General features: G+C 33.5%; 1 protein-coding gene across 2 annotated transcripts in view; it reads left to right on the top strand.

Moving 5' to 3' along the window:
- Positions 1-19220, top strand: part of LOC107290549 (ankyrin repeat and sterile alpha motif domain-containing protein 1B) — a 32361-nt gene extending 13141 nt beyond the window's left edge. The window contains exons 2-7 of one of the 2 annotated variants that reach the window (XM_015819436.1): positions 1578-1706; positions 2943-3014; positions 5828-5914; positions 9460-9597; positions 17103-17270; positions 18976-19220. In XM_015819436.1, the coding sequence (XP_015674922.1) occupies positions 1578-1706; positions 2943-3014; positions 5828-5914; positions 9460-9597; positions 17103-17270; positions 18976-19086 (705 nt within the window). In that variant the 3' untranslated portion in view covers positions 19087-19220. The remainder of the gene's footprint in view (positions 1-1577; positions 1707-2942; positions 3015-5827; positions 5915-9459; positions 9598-17102; positions 17271-18975) is intronic. The other variant, XM_015819435.1, reaches the window with a different exon arrangement.
- Positions 19221-21545: the final 2325 nt, after the last annotated feature.

Genomic DNA, 21545 nt, shown 5'->3' on the forward strand with positions numbered 1-21545 from the left:
GATAAAGAGAAAAATGCATCTGCTCCAAGGATGTAGGGACTTATTCACTTACTGCCTTATTAGTCACTTTTCTTATTAAAAAAAACCCCAAAAAACTTTCATTTGGAAAATGTTGAAATAGTTATTCAAGATATTGTTAAAGCACTTTTAAGAAAAGAAGATGAATTGCATTACTGTCAGCCTTCAACTAAAAATACAGCAATGTTGGCACAAAGTTGTTTCTGTTTGCTTGAGTTTCTACAATTCTGCTTTGGTTTCCACCAAACAGAAAATTTTGGTGCCTTCAACTTTATCTTGTGCTGCTTGTTACTGTAGATCTGTATAAACTTCTGTCTTTGTCTTTAATGTGGCCCATAGATGTGGGAGATACATATATGTATATGTATATATGTATATAATGCTTATTATGTTTGCTCTGTCCTGATTTGAGAAATTAAAGCATACTTTCTGTGACTGGAATTCTCAGTAAAAATTATGCTTTTCTGTTGCTTTTGCTAATGTGTTACGTTTTCAAGTTTAAATAAGATTAATAAAATGTTAATGATTAGTTGCCATTTCTGTCCATGCAAGAACAGTTCAGCAGGAACAAATAACTTAAAAATGGACTAAGAAATTACTTTTAGCATTTAATTTAATGTGTTGTTTTAGTAAGTGCCTTTTAAATGTAATTGTTTTTGTGAATTAATTAATTAATTGTGAATTAAAAGAAAACCCTACAGATTTGCTCCAAAATTAATTCAATTTTATTTGGTGAGGCTTACTCCTAAGAAAATTATACTAAAATGTTTATTTCTTTCCTTCTGTAATTATATTAATTTCTAATGCTTAGCAAATTGACTTAAGATAATTTTTTTATCCCATTGGTTTTTACAGAATTGACTTTTAAGTACTTAAAGAGTGGTGCAATACTATACTTCTAATAGGTTTTCTTAGGAGTAAGTCCCACTGGCCAAAATAAGATTTTCTTTTCATAAAACAAGCCTAGTTGTAGTCATATCAGTAGTGAACAGTGTAGGTGTTTATTTTCAGGTACTTTGTTTAATTGAATTTTCCATTTTGAGTAAAGTATCTGAAACTGTCTTTAGCTTCTCCTGTAAAATATTATGTTAGTAATTTTCCCCCTTCCATTCAATCATGTCTGATTCTCAGAGACTGCCTGGACAAGTCTCTGCAATTTTCTTAGCAAGGTTTTTCAGTGGTGTTTTGCCACTGCCTCCTTCCTAGGACTGAGAGAAAGTGATTAGCTCAAGGTTTCCCAGATGGCTTTGAGCCTAGGGCAGAACTTGAATTCACAGCCTCCACAGTTTCTAACCTGTTGTCTTAACCATTAGCTCTCAGTAATAATTTCCTTTAAATAATGCTAATGTATTTTGGATATTACTTGTTCTTTGCTAGAAAATTCAGATGAAACATAGTATTATAATATGAAATGTCCACATAGCTTTCGTAAGTTAGTTTATTAGTTTATGACACATGCAGTATTAGTCAATAGAAACTGATTACAAATGAAGAAAAGCATTATTGCCTGCTAATCTTCCTAGAGCTTACTTTGTTTTGGAAATGTGTCTTATTTTCAGACTGGAGACTGGGGTGAACCCTCTATTACATTGAGGCCTCCTAATGAAGCTACAGGATCAACACCAGTACAATACTGGCAGCATCATCCAGAGAAACTCATTTTCCAATCATGTGATTACAAAGCATTTGTAAGTCAATCAAACAGAATGTTTCTCTGCAAACAACTGAAAATTGCTCAACTTAGGGGAGGAAATTGGATTGTTAACAAGGTGGCTAATTATTTTCTCTCCCTAATATAAACAGCAGCAGTGACAAGGTACAGGTTGTCCTCGATTTACAACCATTTGTTTAGTGATTGTTGGAAGTTATAGTGGCACTGAAAAAAGTGACATGACCTTTTTTCACAGTTAAAACCATTGCAGCATCTCTGTGGTCACTTGATCAGAATTTTGGACAAATAGCAACTGGCATGTATTTATGACCGTTGCAGTGTCCCAGGGTCATGTGATCCCTTTCTGCAACCTTCTGACAAGCAAAGAAATGGGGAAGCCAGATTCACTTAACAACCATGTTACTAACTTAACAACTGCAATGATTCGCTTTAACAGCTATGGCAAGAAAGGTCATAAAAGGAGCAAAAACTCACTTAACAATTGTCTTGCTTAGCAATAACAGATTTGGGCTCAATTGTGGTTGTAAGTCGAGGATTACTTGTATTCCTTGTGTGACTAAAGAAATTCCATAAGAATTTCCAGTATTATGAACATTCTTCCAAAGTTTTAGAATTATAAAAATTTTAAAGTATATATTTGGGGGAAAGGTGGTGGGATGTATTATTTATTTAGCAAATTTACTTATCTGCTTTTCTCACAAAAGTGACTGTGTGTGATATACAATAAAACAGTTAAAAACAAATATAAACAACTATAAAAAATTAAACATGAAAAAATCAAGATTGAGGGAGAATAAACACTTTTAAGCATAATTCAATTATTTTGCAAGTTCCCTACTCCCATGATTGCTGGAAAAACATGGCTCTGGAAAGCTGGTAGGGATGGGGCTAACTTCACCTGGGGGTTACTGTATGCACTGACATGACTGAAAAGGATATTTTGGGGTTTATTAATTGGCCAAATCAGAGTGAAGGGGTAGCAAGGAAGGAGAACAAAAGTGGAGAACAAAACTGGTTGAAGATGAGGCAAGGGAAAGGACCAGGGGAGAGAAAGACACCTTGCTCAAACATTACAAAAAAGTTGCAATTTTACCATTTCAGATCCATTTATCAGTTAGGCAGTTCTTCAGAATATTTGGAGAACATCATGATTATTCAGTTCAAAAAACGGAATAGCAAATTCTGCTTCAAAATTTAAGTCATTTACACTGTTCTTAACTAAAGAAAACAAATTATTTGTGTATCCTTTAAGTATTTAGGTTCTATGCTGGTAAAAGAATTAAGAGGTACAGAATCTACACAAGATGCCTGTGCAAAGATGAGGGTGAGTAAACCATTACTCTTCCAAATGATTACAGGAGATAAACCTATAATTTGAAAAAGGTTACATTATTATTATTACCAGATCTATATCCCACCTTTAGTTTGTACAATTCACATTGGTGTAAATAATGATTATTATTTTATACAAAACAATGAAGAATCGTGGAAATTTTGGGGGAGGGCATTAGAGATAATTAGAAATAAGATCCCCATATCCCTCTATTTTCTCCATAATCATAATCCTGTGCAATGAGTTGGGTTGAGAAACAGTTACTGGCCCAAAGTTAGCCTGGTAGCTTTCATGCCTATGGGAAGACTAGAACTTACTATTGCTAGTTTCTAGCTCAGTACTTTAGCAACTACATCAGTAGCTCTCTCATGCTTAGGCTTCACTTAATTAATTTTTCCGAGATGTGCTATATATGATATCAAAGCCACCATGTCCATCTTACTCATCCAAGTTAGCAACACTGGCATAGGAGATAAGGGTGGGTAGTTGGGCTGTAGGTGGATGGCGATGGGTACTTTAGTTCAGGTTCTAAAGTGACAACAGAAATATTTAAATGATCTATGGATCTCTATCTAGTCTGTGATCATTCAGATAACATAAGCCGGTGACTCATCCCAGCATAAGTTGCTGAAGGTTTGCTCCAGATGAGCTGCTGCCTGAGAGATAACACTCTTCTGTCATTATCATCCATGTATGGCCATTGGATGGTGGGAAGATAATTTCTAATGGTATTAAGCATGAATGAGATATGATATTAAGCATGAATGAGATATGCGAGGAAAATTTAGCAAGAGGAAATTACCTTAAGAAAGTCATACTGTTCCCTCAACCTTGAACCCAAACTTGAGAGATGGGATATCATCATGTTACCTGTTCAAGAGTACATCCTCTCACTGAGGATGCTGATTGGTAGGCTGCTTCATTATCTCATCTTCCTTGAGCAGTGCAGAATTGAATGTTTTATTATGTAACTCAACATGCCAATGGACATGATCTTCTTTTCCCTTTAATAATGCATCAAACATATTATTGCAAGAGATGTCTGACATGCAGACTTCTCCACCTGTACTCAAACCATAGCACTTGCTTCTGGACATCTAAGCTTTTCCTCTTGGATAAACTTACTTTTCCAACATCTGATTCACTTCCACAGCCAGGAGTTTATCTATCTGGAGAAATTGTAATTATTAATGATGTTCTCCTTCAGCCTTTGCTCACACATGCTGGTAAGCATGAATGCTTGTATCCTCATCATAAGAGTTTCAACCAATGATTCCAGAATAAAGTCAGGCTCGGCTATGTTAGCTAAGGTTGCTGGAGTTCTGGTTCAGAAGTATCTGGGGTGAGATAAGTTGTTGTGCTTGTATATTAACATCATTTTCTTGATCTGATGATTGTTTACTCATTTTGCAGGTAGTTATTTTGCATTGCCATAATTAGGTAAATTATAAATACTTGAAACAATAAACAAAATCTACTTTTTTCTATAGAAATTCTTATATAATATATCTATATAAAACTTATCTCTAAATCCCTCCCTACAGATTTCCGCAATTCTTCATTGTTTTATATAAAATGATCAGTAATAATGTTTTGTATTTTTTTAAAATGCAAAGAAAGAGTTTGGGTACATTGTACTCCATTAAATATGTAACCTAGAAAGGTGATTAGGAGTCATGGAATGTTTTAGACTAATTTTCTTTCCTGGCTGAAGTCCACCCAGAGAAAGTGAAGCCTGCCCTTGAAGATCATCCCCAAATGGTGGTGCCATGAAAATGGTCTTTTAACAGTAAAAGTGACACAAAGCATAAATCTGAAATGCCACTCTTGTCCTCAGGAATATCATGGTTTTATAATAATAGGAAAAGACTGATGTAAATGACAGTGGAGAACTTCCCAACACCTGTCAGACTTTACATCAAAAGGCTTCTTTCTCAGAAATTTCACTATCAGGTGCTTATTCTGCTAAAATAAATCTATTTTAAAGACATGAATAACAGAATAACAGAATTGGAAAGGACCTTGGATGTCTTCTAGTCCAACCCCCTGCTCAAGCAGGAAACCTATACCGTTTCAGACAAATGGGTGTCTGAATCTCTTCTTAAATGTTTTGTTTTTATTTATCATAAGTTTATCATAAATTGTTAAATGGCAAATAATTGCAGATGCCTTAAAAAAAATAAATTACAAAATGATAAACTTTGCAGACCTAGAAATTAAACATTTTAATGTAAGCCCCAAAATAGTAATATGTTGATTCAGTTATAATTGTTATTTTCTGGTTCAAATATTTCTGCTGTTAACTGTTACATGATCAGAGCAAATACATTCTGTTCTTTGTTATCTTCTTGCCTGAAAGGAGACCTCCTCCACACATACTTTTAAATAAATTAAGACAGAGCCTTTTTCCCTCTAGCATTTGGTGGGTATACTTTAACTATTTTCTTACAGCTACAATGGGTAAAAAGTGTGCAGTGCTTCAGATGCAAAGGAAGCAAGTGCTTTAAATGAACAAAAGCTCAAAAGTAGTGTCTGTATGCAGTTCCTGAAAGCAGCCACACCGTTTGGGGGGAACTGTATGGCTATCTTTCACATCTGCCACATAATCATAACAAAAGGCAGATTTGGTTTAGTTTGTTGCAGATAGCTACCACAATACTTGTCTATTTGCTCCGAAACATCTTCTGTCTTTTGAATGAAGCACTGCACAACCATAGCAGGGAAAGTATTATTTATCTCGATGAGAAGAAAGGAAATAACAGAGTTCCCCAATTCATAATTTTTATGTTTGTTTTTAATTTCAGAAGTCTACCGAACAAATGAAGAAAGTTCCTACTATTGTTCTATCTGTCTCTTATAAAGGAGTAAAATTTATTGATGCAACAAATAAGGTAGGTGTCATTTCTTACTTCATTTTAAGTAGTTGCAAATAGACGCTCTCCATTCCTTTCAGTAGCAAATGACTCTTATTACATTTTTAAAATGATCAAGTTTATTCTAGCTGAAACTTTCATAAGCTATGATGCTTTCATCAGATGCATGAAATCATAGCCTGAGTTACAAAGATACTGTTATATCAATACTTATGAGAGAATGTGTTCTCTCATAGGCCGTGAATTTTGTGTTAAATGTAGAACAATTAAGTATTTGTGTCATTCAATGTAAAATAAAAATGGTCACGACAAATCCAGAACTACTTGATGTCACTGACATTTCCTTGCTAGTATATTTTTCAAATCTGTCTACAACCATTGTGCACGACAGTACATTCTATCATAGGACTTTAGTAGAGGACTTTTTTTTAGAGAAACTGTCCAACTTAAACCAGAACATCACACATTTATATTTTTATACACACACACACACACACACACACACACACACACACACACACCAAAGCAGCCAAAACTACAGATACTCCTCCACTTTCACAAAGAACCCCAATTAGCCATGAAATAAATTGAAATGGACATAGTAAATGGCATCAGCCATGCTTTATTTCATAGTCCAAACACTTTGCTTTTCATTTATACATGGTCAATACCAATAACAGTGTCCATGCCATTTTCATTTGTTTTATTTTTGTTTTGTTTATATTCCCCTTTGTGATGTAGCTGTCTAATTAAGATCACAGCTTAAATTTCTCATTGTTATAAGAATATCGAAGCTTATCAGACATAAGCAAAGATATTCATATTTAGTTAACAAACTATATTGATGAAGTTTTAACCTAAAATAATAGTGATCTATTCACAAGTTGACTAATGTTGCAGCAGTTTGGCTTAAGATAAACATCTGGCTTTGTCCATTTTATGTATATTTGATCAGTGAATATTGTTTCATCCAAGTGATAATTTTACTGTCCAATACTATTTCTTTTTTAATACATACTGTCCGGGCCAGCTTCAAAATAAGATGCATAAGGTATTGAAATTTCATGAACCTGCTTGTGTCTATGTCTGTTTCCTTGAAATAATCACAATTTTTACATACATTTCCAACTTAAGTACAAACTGAGCTTATTGGGGCTCTTTAATTGTTCCTTTCCTTTGATAATTGAATATCATATATTACCTTGAGGAAAACAAGTTTTTTTTAGGAGTCTTCATTGTAATTTCAAATGAGGGAAATCATCTATTCTTTAAAAATTTATGATACCTCTAGGAATCACCTGAGAAACAGGGAAGAGTTGCATGATTATAGCAGTAATCCAATAGATATACAGAAGGGAGGATAAATAGTTAGGTGCATGCCTTGGTCCACAGTTCTTTGCAGACTGGTGTATATATATATTTTTTAATATGGCTTTGATTGCATTTTCCACTTTCTTTTATGATCAAACTGGCATTAAAAACTAGCCCATTGTACCCCAAAGGCCCCCCAGAATAGCAGAAACTATTGGGGAATGGCAGTCTCTAAGAACTCGTATTGCTTTATAGGTATAGATCAGCACTTTAAATTACATTTGAGAATAAGCATGTGCATTGCTCTATTGCAATACTGGAGTTAGTGAAAGGGACAATGATTTTGTCTGATTTTTAGTAAAAGTAGCTAAAATAAATGTATTCATTTATTTGCTTTGGTTCTCTGTTTTGAGGATTTTATTGAGGTTTCTTATAATATAAAGTACAATGAAAATAAAGATTAAACAACAGGAGAAAAGGGAGGGGCAGGATAAAAAAAGGGGAAAAAGTGACTTCTGACTCTTCCCAGTACAGTAAAATGCTTACTATATTTACACCTCAACGTTTTGCATTGTATTTAGTTATTACAAGCCATTTCTATATTATACAATTATTCAATTTTCAAGTTTAATTTTTTCCCATTTTGAACATGAAAGCCAGAAGCAATTTCCCAAAGTTCTTGAAAATCAAAGCAAATTGGGAAATTGCCTCCTAACTTGCTTTGGTCCTAAAGAATGCTAAGTAGCATACAACAGCAAAAACAAAAGGGAAAAAAGACTAAATTTACAGTTCTAAATCATAGATTAGTTATTTTTACTTATATTGAATCAAAACTAGCTTTATGAGTCCCATAATTTTAGGGGAAAGAGAGGGGGGATTTGAACTAGCGGATTCAAATTTTAACAGACCTTTCAGTGAAATAGAACTAAGTTGGAAATGTACATTAAAAATGACAAAGCTTATTAAGCTATTCCAGTTTCTGGTTTTGGCACAAATACTTCTTCTAATTCTAATTCCTTTCTGAGAATATTGAAGACTTTTTCTTAACAGCATTGCTAATGGATTAATATCCTAAGGCAACATTTATGGTTTCATTTGCAATCCAAAGTGTTTTAATCCAACAGTTTTGAAATTAGCAATAGAAGGAATAAAAAACCCTGAAAAACTGTTTTACCAATAGAATAACTAGTTTTAATCAAAACATTAGTTTAAAGAACTTTAAAAAGTAAAGCTTACTAGTATGATTGTTATTTTTTATAGGCAAATTATATGTAGAATAATAGTTGCTTAACTTTAATGAAATAAATACATATTTTTATGAAAAAATACTCATAAAATGGATGTAATAAAGGTATATATCTTTTTGTAATATTAAAAACTGGAGTGGTTATGCAGACCTTTGATGCCAGATTTAATTTTATTCATATTGATTTATATTTTCTAATGCATGTTGCAAACCATCTAGAGTCCTATTGGATTGAGGTGGTATATAAATTTCATCAATAAAGTAAAGTAATAAAATAAATAAATGTTTATGTTATAATAATCTGGATAGTATCACTCAGTTTATATGGTTCAGTAAATTGTCTTCACACTCATGTTAAATATGTAAGTATGGCACCATAAATTAACTTCTATAGCATTTTATATATTCATTTACTGATTCCTAAATTTAAAAAAGAAAGTCTAAGAGTTTGTATCATTTACTCTGATAACAGAATATATTTATGTACTAATAAATTTTGTCTTTTTATCTAATAGACAAATTAAATATTAATCACTAAACTGGTACATGAATTCCATTTGCATATTAACAACCAGTAACAAATCTGTAATATAATGCTGTTATTTTTTTTACCGTCAGTAATCAAAATTATCTACCACATCCTTTCTGTTCTCAGTATCATTAGAACAGATTCGAAAACTTCATGTTCAATAACTAACATGCAAAGAAAACCTTGAAGTTTTGTAGATATTTCTACAGTATCTTCCTATTTTTTAAGGTATTTTAACTTTCAATATCAGTTGAGAGGGGAATAATGATTAATGAATTCAGCCATACAATGAAAAGTTTAGAAACACAGAACAGGACAGGAGATAACACATTTTGCTTATTGCTGAATTTAAATACAGCTACAGCTTGCTTATTATTTTATTTATATTAGCAACAATGTAAAACCTAAGTATTATAAAATATTGGTACTAGATTGGATCATTAAATATATATAAATATTTCTTTTCTTTACATTTAGAATATTATTGCTGAACATGAGATTCGTAACATTTCCTGTGCCGCACAAGACCCCGAAGACCTCTCAACATTTGCTTATATTACAAAAGACTTGAAGACAAATCACCATTATTGTCATGTGTTCACAGCCTTTGATGTGGTTGGTGTATAATTTTTTTTCTATGTGGTAGCTAACAAACCTGTATAATTTCCTGCATAATTTCAGTTAAGAAGAAAGTTGTTGTAGAGCAGTTCTGGTACTGATGAGTAAATTGCATAATAACTACTATTTAAAATTTAATATAAATGTTTCATATCATTATGATGTTATAACTAAGTTCCTTTTTGAAAAGTAATATATTGCAACTATGCCATGTAAGCAAGAGGATAATGAAAAATTAGGGAGGATCAGTTTAAACACCTACATTTTGGCCTAATATTTTGCTAATAACTAGTGTTATATAAAGTATACTGCTTCTGATATTACAAATAACATTCAACCAACATCTAGTGAGCCCTATGCTCCATTAATCTCCCTTGAAGCAAGTGCAGATATTGCTGTATATTGGGACAGCAGATTCCATAGCAGCGTGAGATATTTTGTCCTGAATCTTGCAGCAAATGTAAGCACATCTGCAATTACAGCCCTGTATGTGCACCTAGAGGGTCAGATAACAGAGAGAAGGCCTTAAAACAATTGCATTGAGTCCCTGATAGTATATGGCACTTGTTAGTCCTTTGAGGTAGTCCAAAAAGGAAGCACTACCAGGAGTATTAGCATTATCTTTATTATAAGGTTGTATCAAACAAAAACTTGCAAGTCTGAAAGTATTTCTCCCTTCCTCTCTTTTTAATTGCTGGAAAACTAGGGAGGACCCCTTAAAAAATGTTTCCTGATTTTCCTCTAGCTGCAGACTGAGCTGTCTCTAATCAGACTGTTGCCTAGGCTATGGTTTTTCCTCCTGTCTCCCAAGGTCATTTCCACATACCACCACAACACTTCAGTGCTTTGACTAATGGGTCCAAAAAGTGCTCCTCCAAATGAAGTGCATAGCACTAGTCTGTGTACAGACCCTCCATCCTCTCAAAGAAAATTGAATATATAAAACTTGACATTATAACATGATCAGGGGAACCATTTGTGTTGTATTATAGGGATGGTAGAAATCCCTGCATATAATCTTCTGGCACCTCAACATTTCACACAGATGATGTTTGCTAATCATGAAATGGACAAATTTTAGATTTTCCCTCCCTTTAAATTGTAATTGTAGGGATGGGAGCAGGAGGCTTTTTCAAGGCAAACAATCTCATTCTTAATCAGAGAAGTAGGTTTTCCAGGATCAAAGTTTTTCGGGTAAATTTGGCAGTTTCATAATTGTACAAGACTTGCTTCATAGATATTCATTCTAAAAAAAATTAAAAAACAACAGCAGCAGGGATTTCTGGTTACAATGATTGGAATGGCCAGAAGTAATCAGCTAGAGAAGCTGCAGAAAAATCAGAGACAAGTATCTCTTGTTCTCCTGTAGCACTCATATGGACAAACTATGAACTTCCTGCAGGCCAAAGACCGCTTCACGTGTGCACTCTCTTGATCCTGGCATCTCAGTAATTACTCTGGGTAATGGGTATTCTTGAAAGAGAGATGGGCTGGTAATCCCCACCTCAGGCCTGAATTTCAAACAACAATAAATGTATGGCATTGTTATGAAGAAACCATTTCAGGTAAGAAGAAGACTGCCAGGAAGACTATTCCAATAATACTACAAGGAGGAAGAAGGATTTAAGATAATGCAGAAACGTTTCTAAAAGAACACAGATCATTTTCATTCTGAAAAGCTAATAAAATAATGGGATAAAGCACAATGATCTGAAAGAAGCCTACAAAAAGAATCCTATGTAAGTACATTAACTGATGTTTGTTAGGTTATTTTAATTAATATTTGATTTGACTAAGCAGTGGTCACAGCATTAATCATGACTTACAAAAATGATTTTAAAAAGCAAATGAGAAATTAATTAGATTATATAAAGTTAAGTCTTAATCCAAAGTTTTCTTCTGGCTGCCAATAGCATGGATTTCTTTGCCACATTTTACCTTAGACATGAGCAAAGATGTTATATAAAAGCCTAATACTGTACCCTAGATGAGTTCCCTGGTATAGAACTGTGATGTACAGTGTTTTATTGATGCAAAATGCAAAAACAAAGCTTGTTTACTGCAGCTTTTTTTTATAAAAAAAATTGTCTTTCTAATAGAGGGAAGAAACAGATAAAAATATCAATCCCTTTGCTTTATTGCAGGAACTTGGTAACACAAGTAATAATTTGAGAAATCTTGAACTTCAAAGACCAGATGTACTATCCAAGGATGTACTATCCATTTTAAGTTCATCATCAAGTTGGTTAATTGACCTTCCTTAAAAAAATGTTAAAAGAAAATCAAGGAAAAATAGATGAGACAATGGCTAGAATCATATAGTGTGCCTCCTGTTGTGACTGGAAACCATTTCTCGAAGGAACATTATGACTTAATTTGCCCATCATATGAAGTACCATCTCTATTGTTCTATTACTTACTGTTCAATGTTTGTTTCTAACATTCCAATAAAATTTTTCTCTACATATTGAAGCTTTTAGTTTATTTCTATGTAAAGGTTGAAAGTTCATAAAATAGACTAAATACAATATATTTCAGACCAAGTAGCATACTGCAAATGCTAATGCATATTAGGGAAATTGAGACAAATGTGCATAGAAAAAAATGAGTTCTATTTCTTTGGAAAATGCACATCTCTGTTTATCCTTCCTCATATATCCTGAAAATGAACCAGAATCATGGCAAAACGAATAAAATTAAGCTTTGTGGTTTTGTTTTGCTTTTGTGAGTGTCTCTGTGTGTGCATGCATGCATGTGTATATGGAGTTTAAGGACTCCAAAAAGTGAACTATTCCTATTCCCAGGCATACTGCCATCCCAGTAACAAAAGTAAGCCAAGAATGTCAGTCACATCTGTTCTGTGGGTGTGCTGTCAATCCCTATGTTGGTCTTGTTTTATTGGATTAGGAAAGGATTGCTGGATTTATTAAGTAATGCATATTTGAGTCTTCTGTATACTTAGAAATATGTACTAATGTGATGTTTTGAACATGAGACAGTCTTGTTAAAGAAAATTGATACCCCCATAAAATAGTTCTCATACAAAGGGTTTTTTGCCTAGCAAATGGGTTAAGACAACATGTGGTCATTCGTTTTTCCCATATATTAGGAGTAGGTTGAATTTATCAGCATACACATCTTGAGAATTCAAATTTATATCTTAATGTTTTATAAATCTATTTTCTATCAGGCATACCCAATGTCAATAATGAGAAAAGATGAGGGCATTATAAAATATTGCATTAAAGTCTTCCTGGATATGTTGGACAAATTTAAATATAGGCAGAATATTTGCAGGACAAGTGTACCATGGACTTCAGGTTCCTCAAAATATGTTTTTCCAATAAATATTTAAAAATTAGACAGACAGTGACTATTTGCACACCTTTTTATTATGAGTTACTGCTTTCTGTAATAAAGGAGGGTAGGAATATCTGCCTGTCTGTCTTAGCTGTGAATCACCTAGAACAAAATCTGAGCATAGAGGAATAATTTTAAAGCTCCAGTTTTACAAATAACATTTTATGTTAATTTTTACCAGCTTAATATTCAGATAGCTCCCCTCTCTTTCCTCTATGCTTTAGTCATTAACTGAAAATTTAAAAGTAATCAGGCTTTATCTGAAACTCTCAGAACTCATTACCTAGATCAATACAACTGAACAGGTTACTGGGCCTGCCTTGCAGTCATGATACAAACTCTTTTTCTTATGTATTTCTATGCCATGGGTCCCCAACCCCCGGTCCGTGGCCTAGTGTCGGGCTGCAGCCCATTCAAAACCCGGCAGTGCAAGTGGTGGGCAAGCGTGCAAGCAGTGCACAAGTGCACAAAACCATCTCCTCTCTCCTCCCACCTTGCCGCCACTGCCACCAGTCCACCAAGACACAAAGGTTGGGGAATGCTGTTCTATGCAACAAGTCATCCTTTTAAAGTTACTGTGATTAGAAATAGATATTTATGGACATATGTTGAACAAATTTTTCTGACTACTAACTATTTACATATGATTCCATATGTAAATAGTGAAATAAGACAAATAATCCAACTGAGGATTTTTATGCATAGGCAGAATATCTTGAATAAGGTTTTCCTGTTTGTAATTGCCTGATTATCCAATTATATTTTAAAGAAATAGGAAAACTTACAAGAAAAAATAATGTAACACATATAAAGATAGGGCTGGATTTGATTAGGCTCACTGACATTTTAAACCACGATATTTTTTGGGCACAGGATAGGGCAGAAGCTGTTTGTAGCTGCTACTACTCTGGTTGGGTTATGGTTAAGTTGGTCTCTATAGTGGGAGAGGGGCCTGCAACCGTTTAGACCCCTTTGCCTGTAACTAAGTGGAGGAGACTAGAAATGAATTTGCTGCTGCTTCATGACAAAATAACTGGGAGTTAAAGAGTTATTTTCACATTGCAGTAAGCAACTAGTAACCACCAATTCTGCACATAGTTCACAAAGCCCCATAAGTTCAATATATCCAAGCATATAGTACTGAACTCTGGGACAAATAATGATTGGTTCAAAATGTTAGGGTAATTTTCTTTTGACAAAAAAGGATAAAGCAACATTTTCTGTGAGATAAGTATTATAAGCCTTTAAGACTTGTATCTCAATTTAAATCCAGTGAAATTTACCATAACAATTGTTCCTGAAATGCTGATAAAATGTGAATTTTAATCTTGGCAATAGTACTGTTTATCACTGGCTGTCAAATAATTTGTGAGTTAAATTGCTGGCTTTCTATTAGTATTCCTGTATTCTGTGAGCAAATTTTCAACTTGAAAAATAGTTTTCTTAATACTGCACTTACCAATCTGATTCAAAGCATATAAGCTATCGCTTCAGATGTATTTCTGCTATAAAAATTCAAGCCTTATAAAGTAGACATTTATTTGGAATTAAATTCCAACAGCAAAATGAACCATTGACTGCTAGGCTATAGACAGATCTTAAAATAATATATATCTTTTTATCACAAATATAAATAGAAACTTTGGAGTTTACAATTTTAGATGCTTAATTTAATTAAAATAACAGCTGGTGTTGTGGAATGTGTTCTGAAAAATATGAGCTTTAGAAGCTTATAGAATGTCACCTTGAAACATATATTGTAGAATGATTTCTGTTATGGTTCCACCAACATTATACTGTAGTCTGGCTTCCCCACTGAATTTTAGTTTACTCTTCACTCAGAGGCTGCTGTAGAACATTCTAACCCAGTAATCAGTACATAAATATAAATATGTCAAAGAATATTTTAAGTAGTATGTTGCCAAAACGGATCAGCACATTCCAACAAACCATGTGTAATCCAACAGCTGAATAAAAATGCCAACAAAATATATACAAATATATAACAACTACACCAATATTTGTAAACCTTATCTATCACAACTGACTGAGAATTCCATTTAAACAATGTACAATTTTATAATCACTAGCAAAATAAATATTACAAAACTAGTAGACAAGTTTGCTGTTGCATAGTTTCTTCTTAAAAATCTATGTTAAATATACCAAAATAAGCAGTCTGGATGATTAAGGTTCAAGAATCCTTCAGCTTTGGAAATTTAGTGAATGACTTTGATTAGTCACTTATTCAGCCCAATCTGTCTTCTTATTGTGGGGAACAAGTAGAGACAAGGATGCTACATAGGAGCCTTTTTGCATTAAGACGTGTAACAATGTGTGGGAAAGACTTGGGAGACTGGGCAAAGAGATGCTGCCAAAGGAACAACCAGATAAGAGAGCACAGCCCGCAGCTGGAGAATGGATGGGACAAGAAGCTCAGAATAGACCCTCTCTAGTTTCTTGTGTTGTAAGAGACCAGGGGAGGGAGGGAGGAAGAATGGTATTTTCAGACTTGCAAGATTCTTACAATGTACTTTACAATAAAGTAGAATTTGCTCGCCTGGTTGTGATTCCTATCTGGTTTACCTCACAAAGACAAGAGGAAAGTTATTGATTTAGCAGATAAATAAGCAAACCTAAATTTTAATGTATAGTTTTAGTAGCTAATCTATGGAGTCTGCTTGTTTCATTCCTTGATGTTAATGATCGGATAGTGATAAATGATAAATTGTAAAATCAGTTGCTGAATCCTATTGCAAGATTAATTCAGTTTACAAAAATATCTTTAATATCTTTAAAAGTTTCATTTGGAACTATTACTGGCTTACAAATAAATAATGGAAGGTTCAAGAAAGAAGATCTCCCATTTCATGGCCAGTGTGAGATCAGCATTTATGAATGTGTTTATGAGTATTAATTTTAAGACTGTGCTGAAATAGGCCAATGTGCAGTTGCTATCTGTGTAAAGGATTGCAAGTTTGCAAAACATCAAATCTTTTATCATTCTGTTATTGTCTGGATTTCAGTGTGGATTCTGATGTTTTGTGTTAAGCAGTGACCTATAAAAATGTACACATGGTGATTTCAGTTGACATGACAAAGTAAAATAGATTGTGTAAGCTCACAGTACTGTTCTTAAAATGATACTAAGTATAAATAAATAGAAAGATGAGTTTCTCTTCCCTTTTTACTTACAAAAAATTAGGCAATTATCTGTCATTAACTGGTAATAGAGAATGCTATTGAAATTAAAGAGGTAACCGGGGAAAAATAATTAAACTGGGAAGAAATGAGAGAAACCGTGTTTACACTTCAGCTCTTCCCCTCACTTTCTCTCCATCTAGTTTTGTTCTGTTTCCTTTTTCCTTCCCTTCCCTTCCTTTCCCTTCCCTTCCCAATGCAATTTTCCCTTCCCCCTCCATTGTGTCCTTATCCCTTTGTCTTTACAGTTTCTGCTGGAAGAAAGAAGGGGAATATGTGGTGTATACTCGTGAGTTTCTGATTATGACAGTATTAATTTTATAAATGGGATAGTTCATTTTAAAGAAAATAAATTTGTTGGTTACCTACTTTTACAGTGTAGCTTCTGGCAGATTTGGTATACTCATACCTGTATATGCATATAAGCATGACACATAGACAGACACATTCATATTGATGGCAAGAGTGTTCTCCAGGATTGCGTTCAGGTGGAATTGGCAATCCTATCTTGAAAAGATGGGGGAGCTGGACATTGCACAGAATTGTTACGTTTCTAATTTTTTCCCATGTACGCTTCATGAGGAAGGGTGCATTTTGAATTCAGGCTCCTCTTCCTTCCAGGTAAATACAGTATTATTTGCAGAATTCTGTGTATTCAGTATGTCCTACACCCGTTATCTTCCTACAGATAGCAGATATGCATGTATGATTGAATGAATATTTACATTTGAATGTTCAACTTACTGTAGGTGAGGGAAGAACTTACGTTGTCTCTACAATTTTCTGTGTCAGTAGCAGAAAATGATAAGACAACACTGATGTGCAAAAAGCAATTAATATAGCCTTTTCACAATTAGTCAAAACTACCCTACATTTAGGATATTCTTTTAAAGTTATATTCATATTAATCAGCTTAATCCTGCTGTTTGTTGCTATTCCAGAATTTAGCCTATGAAATAATTCTCACATTGGGACAGGCATTTGAAGTAGCTTATCAACTGGCACTTCAAGCTCGAAAAGGAGGCCATTCTTCAACACTCCCCGAAAGCTTTGATAATAAACCTACCAAGCCAATCCCAAAACCACGTGTCAGCATTCGAAAATCTATGGTGAGTAAGAAGCATAATCCATATAGAAGGAACTTAATATCAACCTGTGATAAATGCTGTTGGCCTGAACTGTGCTTGTAAATTACAAATTGTAAATTTTACTCCAAATATGCTGAGAGATATATGTATATTTATTGCAACTAGCTAAAAGTTAATTTTACAATTTCAGAAGTTTGATATGAAAGATATTCTTGAAGATAATTCTAACCATACTACTGTAAAGTCTTTAATAATCAATAATTATATCCAATATAAGATTATGCCTCAATATATCTGCTATTGCCTGGTTCAAAATTCAGTAAGTAAAGTAAAAGAAAGGCACTTCCAGATATTATTGAATTCTATCCCCATAGCCATGTTTTTCAGGGTTATTATGACTGAAGGGGTAAAATGGGAGAGACATGAACAAGCTCATAGATGATTTGTAACAAAACAAGAAGTATCTATCATCATCCTGTGGATTGGGGAGAAATACAAAAGAACTGACAAAAAGTTAACTTCTTAAATGGTTATTATAAAGATCAAATTGTCCAGAAATTACTGCCTAGTATTTACTAGATATTAGTATCACTTATACACATTTTGTAACATATTTATTGTGAGTGATATACAATAATACATGTTACATCGTTATAAAAAGATAAAAATCAAACAAAATGAAAATCAGAGTAACTACAAATAAAATCTGGAGTAGCAGGAGATGATATAGTTGGCAGTACTCTGATCAGGTTGGTATCTCCACATGTGAAGGTTAAAACTGTTCATATGAGTAGAGTGGTTTTTCAAGCCTTACTCTCCAAATCTACAGGCCTATGTTGTGGGAATAACATGAAGGATGATTCCTAGTAAACCTGGAAATCTTTACTTGGCGAAAAGGCAGCAGGAGGACAGCTATATAAATGTTTGATTCAATGTATTAAACACTCCATATGATTGGAAACAAGAATTCAAATTCTATCTCCATCATAAATTTATAGGAGGCATGGGAAAACCCTGTCTCCTTTTAGCAGGCTAGGTATCCCTCTTTTCATCTCAAAATCCAGGAAGACCAAAAAATGTGATATTAAGTTTATTATGTGGGCACTCCAACAAATATTTGTGCTGCTTTCAGCCACAGAAAAATTTGCCAACATTGAATTTTAAGTATTTGTGAGTTTTCATGAAAACGTTTATGTTTTTGTAGTTTTATGGTTGTTAGAGTTTATTTTATGTTTTGAACATATGAAATGTTACACTCCTATGCGTGCATTTACAAGCCAGAGGAGGAACACTATTCACGTTGCATATGCACCTCTTTCAAATTGCTGGAGATGTATATGCTTGGCCCTCCTGATTGTCTGCAGCTTTTTGTGATATTGACTAATAGATGTACTTTGATTATATGTACTTAGAGTAATTTCAAAGGCAAAAAAGAATGTGAATCTTGAAGTCTGATCTTTTTAAATCTGTAAGCTTCACATGCTATATCGTGGTGTAAGGTTATACTACAATTTCAGATTTAGTGTAATGTGTTTCATTCCAGCAACACAATTTTGTGAGGAGAGTGAAAATTAACAAACAGTAGGCAAAAAACTGGATCATCAGTAGGTAAAAAACAATATATGGTACAACCATGTAATGTGTCCTATTGAGAAACTTTAAACATAGTTTTAAAATTTTTGTAATTTAAATAGATAAAGCATTCCTGTGTTTATTTGTTTCAAAGCAGATAGATCCTACTGAACAAAAGACTCTTACCAATCTACCATGGATTGTAGAACCAGGACAAGAAGCTAAAAGAGGAATTAATACCAAGTATGAAACCACGATTTTCTGATAATGAACTGTTCATCATTTCTTGTTGTGCCTTGCACTCAAAGCAGTCACAGCACAGCCTTTCCATGATAAGCAACTCTTCAATCTAACAGAGAGGAAGACTGCACTGAGTGGCCTTGAAACTAGCAAAAACATAAATATATATAAATAAATATATATATAAATATAAAGGCTGCTGGTCATTTCTGGTGATTGTTCTTCCTGCAGCGTTGACAGAAGAATGACATGGGATGAAGACTTTTCATAGAGCCCACAAGAGGAGTGGGAGATAGTTTTCGTGCACGCAATTTTCTTAGGACTTTGCCACAGTGCTTTCTTTGATTTCATATTTTAATGTTCTACTTTTACAAAGGTCTCTAACATTAATGCTGCTTGGTAATACAATGTTCAGTTATAGTTGGGTTTCTTATTTGGCAAATTGAACATTGAAATAGACCCAGATTATTTAATACAATATTTGAGAAATTATGAAAATCCTATATAATTTTTGTTTAATATGTTTAAAAAAATAATAGCAAGTTATTAATTTCCTTCATTTGTTAGTTGCTGTTTTTGTAAACTACATGCCATTTAATCATCTGGAAAAAAAGAGGTTCTATATAGCAGTGTGATAAGATTGATTAATGGTTTTAAGAAGAGGAATTAATAATAATGCATGAAAATGCACCTTGTATTAAATATTTTTGTGTGACAGAGGAAAAATTATATGAAAAAGTGTGAATATTTATGATAAAGAAAATCATTAACTATGAAGAGAATTAGGACTTAATTTGAAGTTAAACTGCTGCTGTACTGTTTGCAACAGTGGTAACAGTGGTGTCATCTATAAATTGGATGCTTTGTACTTTGGAAGAGTAAAATAAAAGCTGCCCAGCAATTGCACTAAGGTACATGCAACTGTACACAGTTTTTCAAGTCATTATAGCCATTTAAGCTTATCAATGTTTCAAAGATGCTTTTAATCCAACTGCAATTTTTATTAAATTTTCTGTCGCAGCTGATTTTAATGAAAAAGTTCAATTTAAAAGATTTTGTTTCCTAAATAAAGTTTTAAAAAAATCCAAAGTAATACATTGTTTCCACAAAATAACCTGTTGAGCACTGGCTTAACATGGAATTTAATGAAATTTGCTTACAGTTTGTTTCAAGTATTTTAATTTTTTAATGTCTTCGTGGAGTATTTGTACAATAACATTTATGTATATTTCAGTGGAACTGAATAAATTACAGTAAAAATATTGATCATAGGCGAAAAACAGCATTTTAAATGTATATTCTATCCAGTCAAATTGTGAGTCATTTTGGACATCATTATAGAGATATTTATGAATAGTGTGGTTGACTTCAATGTTTTTTATTATTCTTTCATATCTAACTGAAAATTCAGTTACACTCAATGGAATTTTTAGCAAAATTGATAATGAAACTCGATTTAAAACTGAAAATTGTATATGGTTTAGTTGATCCTAATCATAGCACTGGATGACAAAAGAACCTTTTAATACAATATACTTGAACCAATTAGTTCCTTGTATATATTTTGCCTATCATTGTTGATATGTATGTAGTAGGCTGATATTAAACATTGAAAATAGTACCCAAAGGAACATTGTATAGGAACAAGCAAATAGTAGCCTCACTGCAACAAATTCTTCTCTGTAAATATGCTTGGGCTTCCAGTTATAAATTTTGTAATTTTGGTCATTATTTATATCCTTTAAAAGCACACAAAATAAATTGAAGTTGTACAGTCAGCACTGGCTTTTTCACAATTTAGTAAGGGTAATATTAAACAGCAGGCATTCTGAAATGACAAGGAATATGGAAAACATAATGGTCTAATAGCCAGTGTAATCTGAAATTCATATTGTCTACTTTTAGTGCAATATGATAAAAAAAAACTAACAGTAAAAAGAGGCTTTCGTTTTTAGGAATTCTGTTTAGTACAAAGCAATGGATGGAGAGAAGTTAAAATGGAAGCAGGAATAAAGCTAGAATATGGGCCTATATGTATTTCTTTGGTTCACTTTTGAAGTAAAGAGTTCATGAAAAATATAGATTTGTGAACATCTTTCAAATACAGGTAGTCCTCAACCTATGACTGTTCGTTCAGCAGGAATTCAAAGTAATAACAGTGCTGAACAAATGGTGGTTACAACTAGTTCTTGGCGTTCCAGCTGTCCCAGTATCTGTGGGGGTCACATGATTATGATCTGGGAACTTGACAATTGGTTTGCACTTATGACCCATAATCACGAGTGCCTTTTGTCACTTTCCTTCCAGCTTCCCCACAAACTTAATTGCGAAACCGACAGGAAAGGTTACATGTTGCTGGGTAAGCTTGCTCCACCTGTGCACCCAGTCCATCGGGGCTTCTGCCATGCCAGCCACAGCTGTTTTCAAATGGAGACTCACAGAAAACACATTGTGGTAACTTAGATGAGTAGCAATGATAGTATA

This window comes from Protobothrops mucrosquamatus, unplaced genomic scaffold (assembly GCF_001527695.2).
Source record: "Protobothrops mucrosquamatus isolate PMUCROS unplaced genomic scaffold, P.Mucros_1.0 scaffold921, whole genome shotgun sequence".
NCBI classification, from domain to species: Eukaryota; Metazoa; Chordata; class Lepidosauria; order Squamata; family Viperidae; genus Protobothrops; species Protobothrops mucrosquamatus.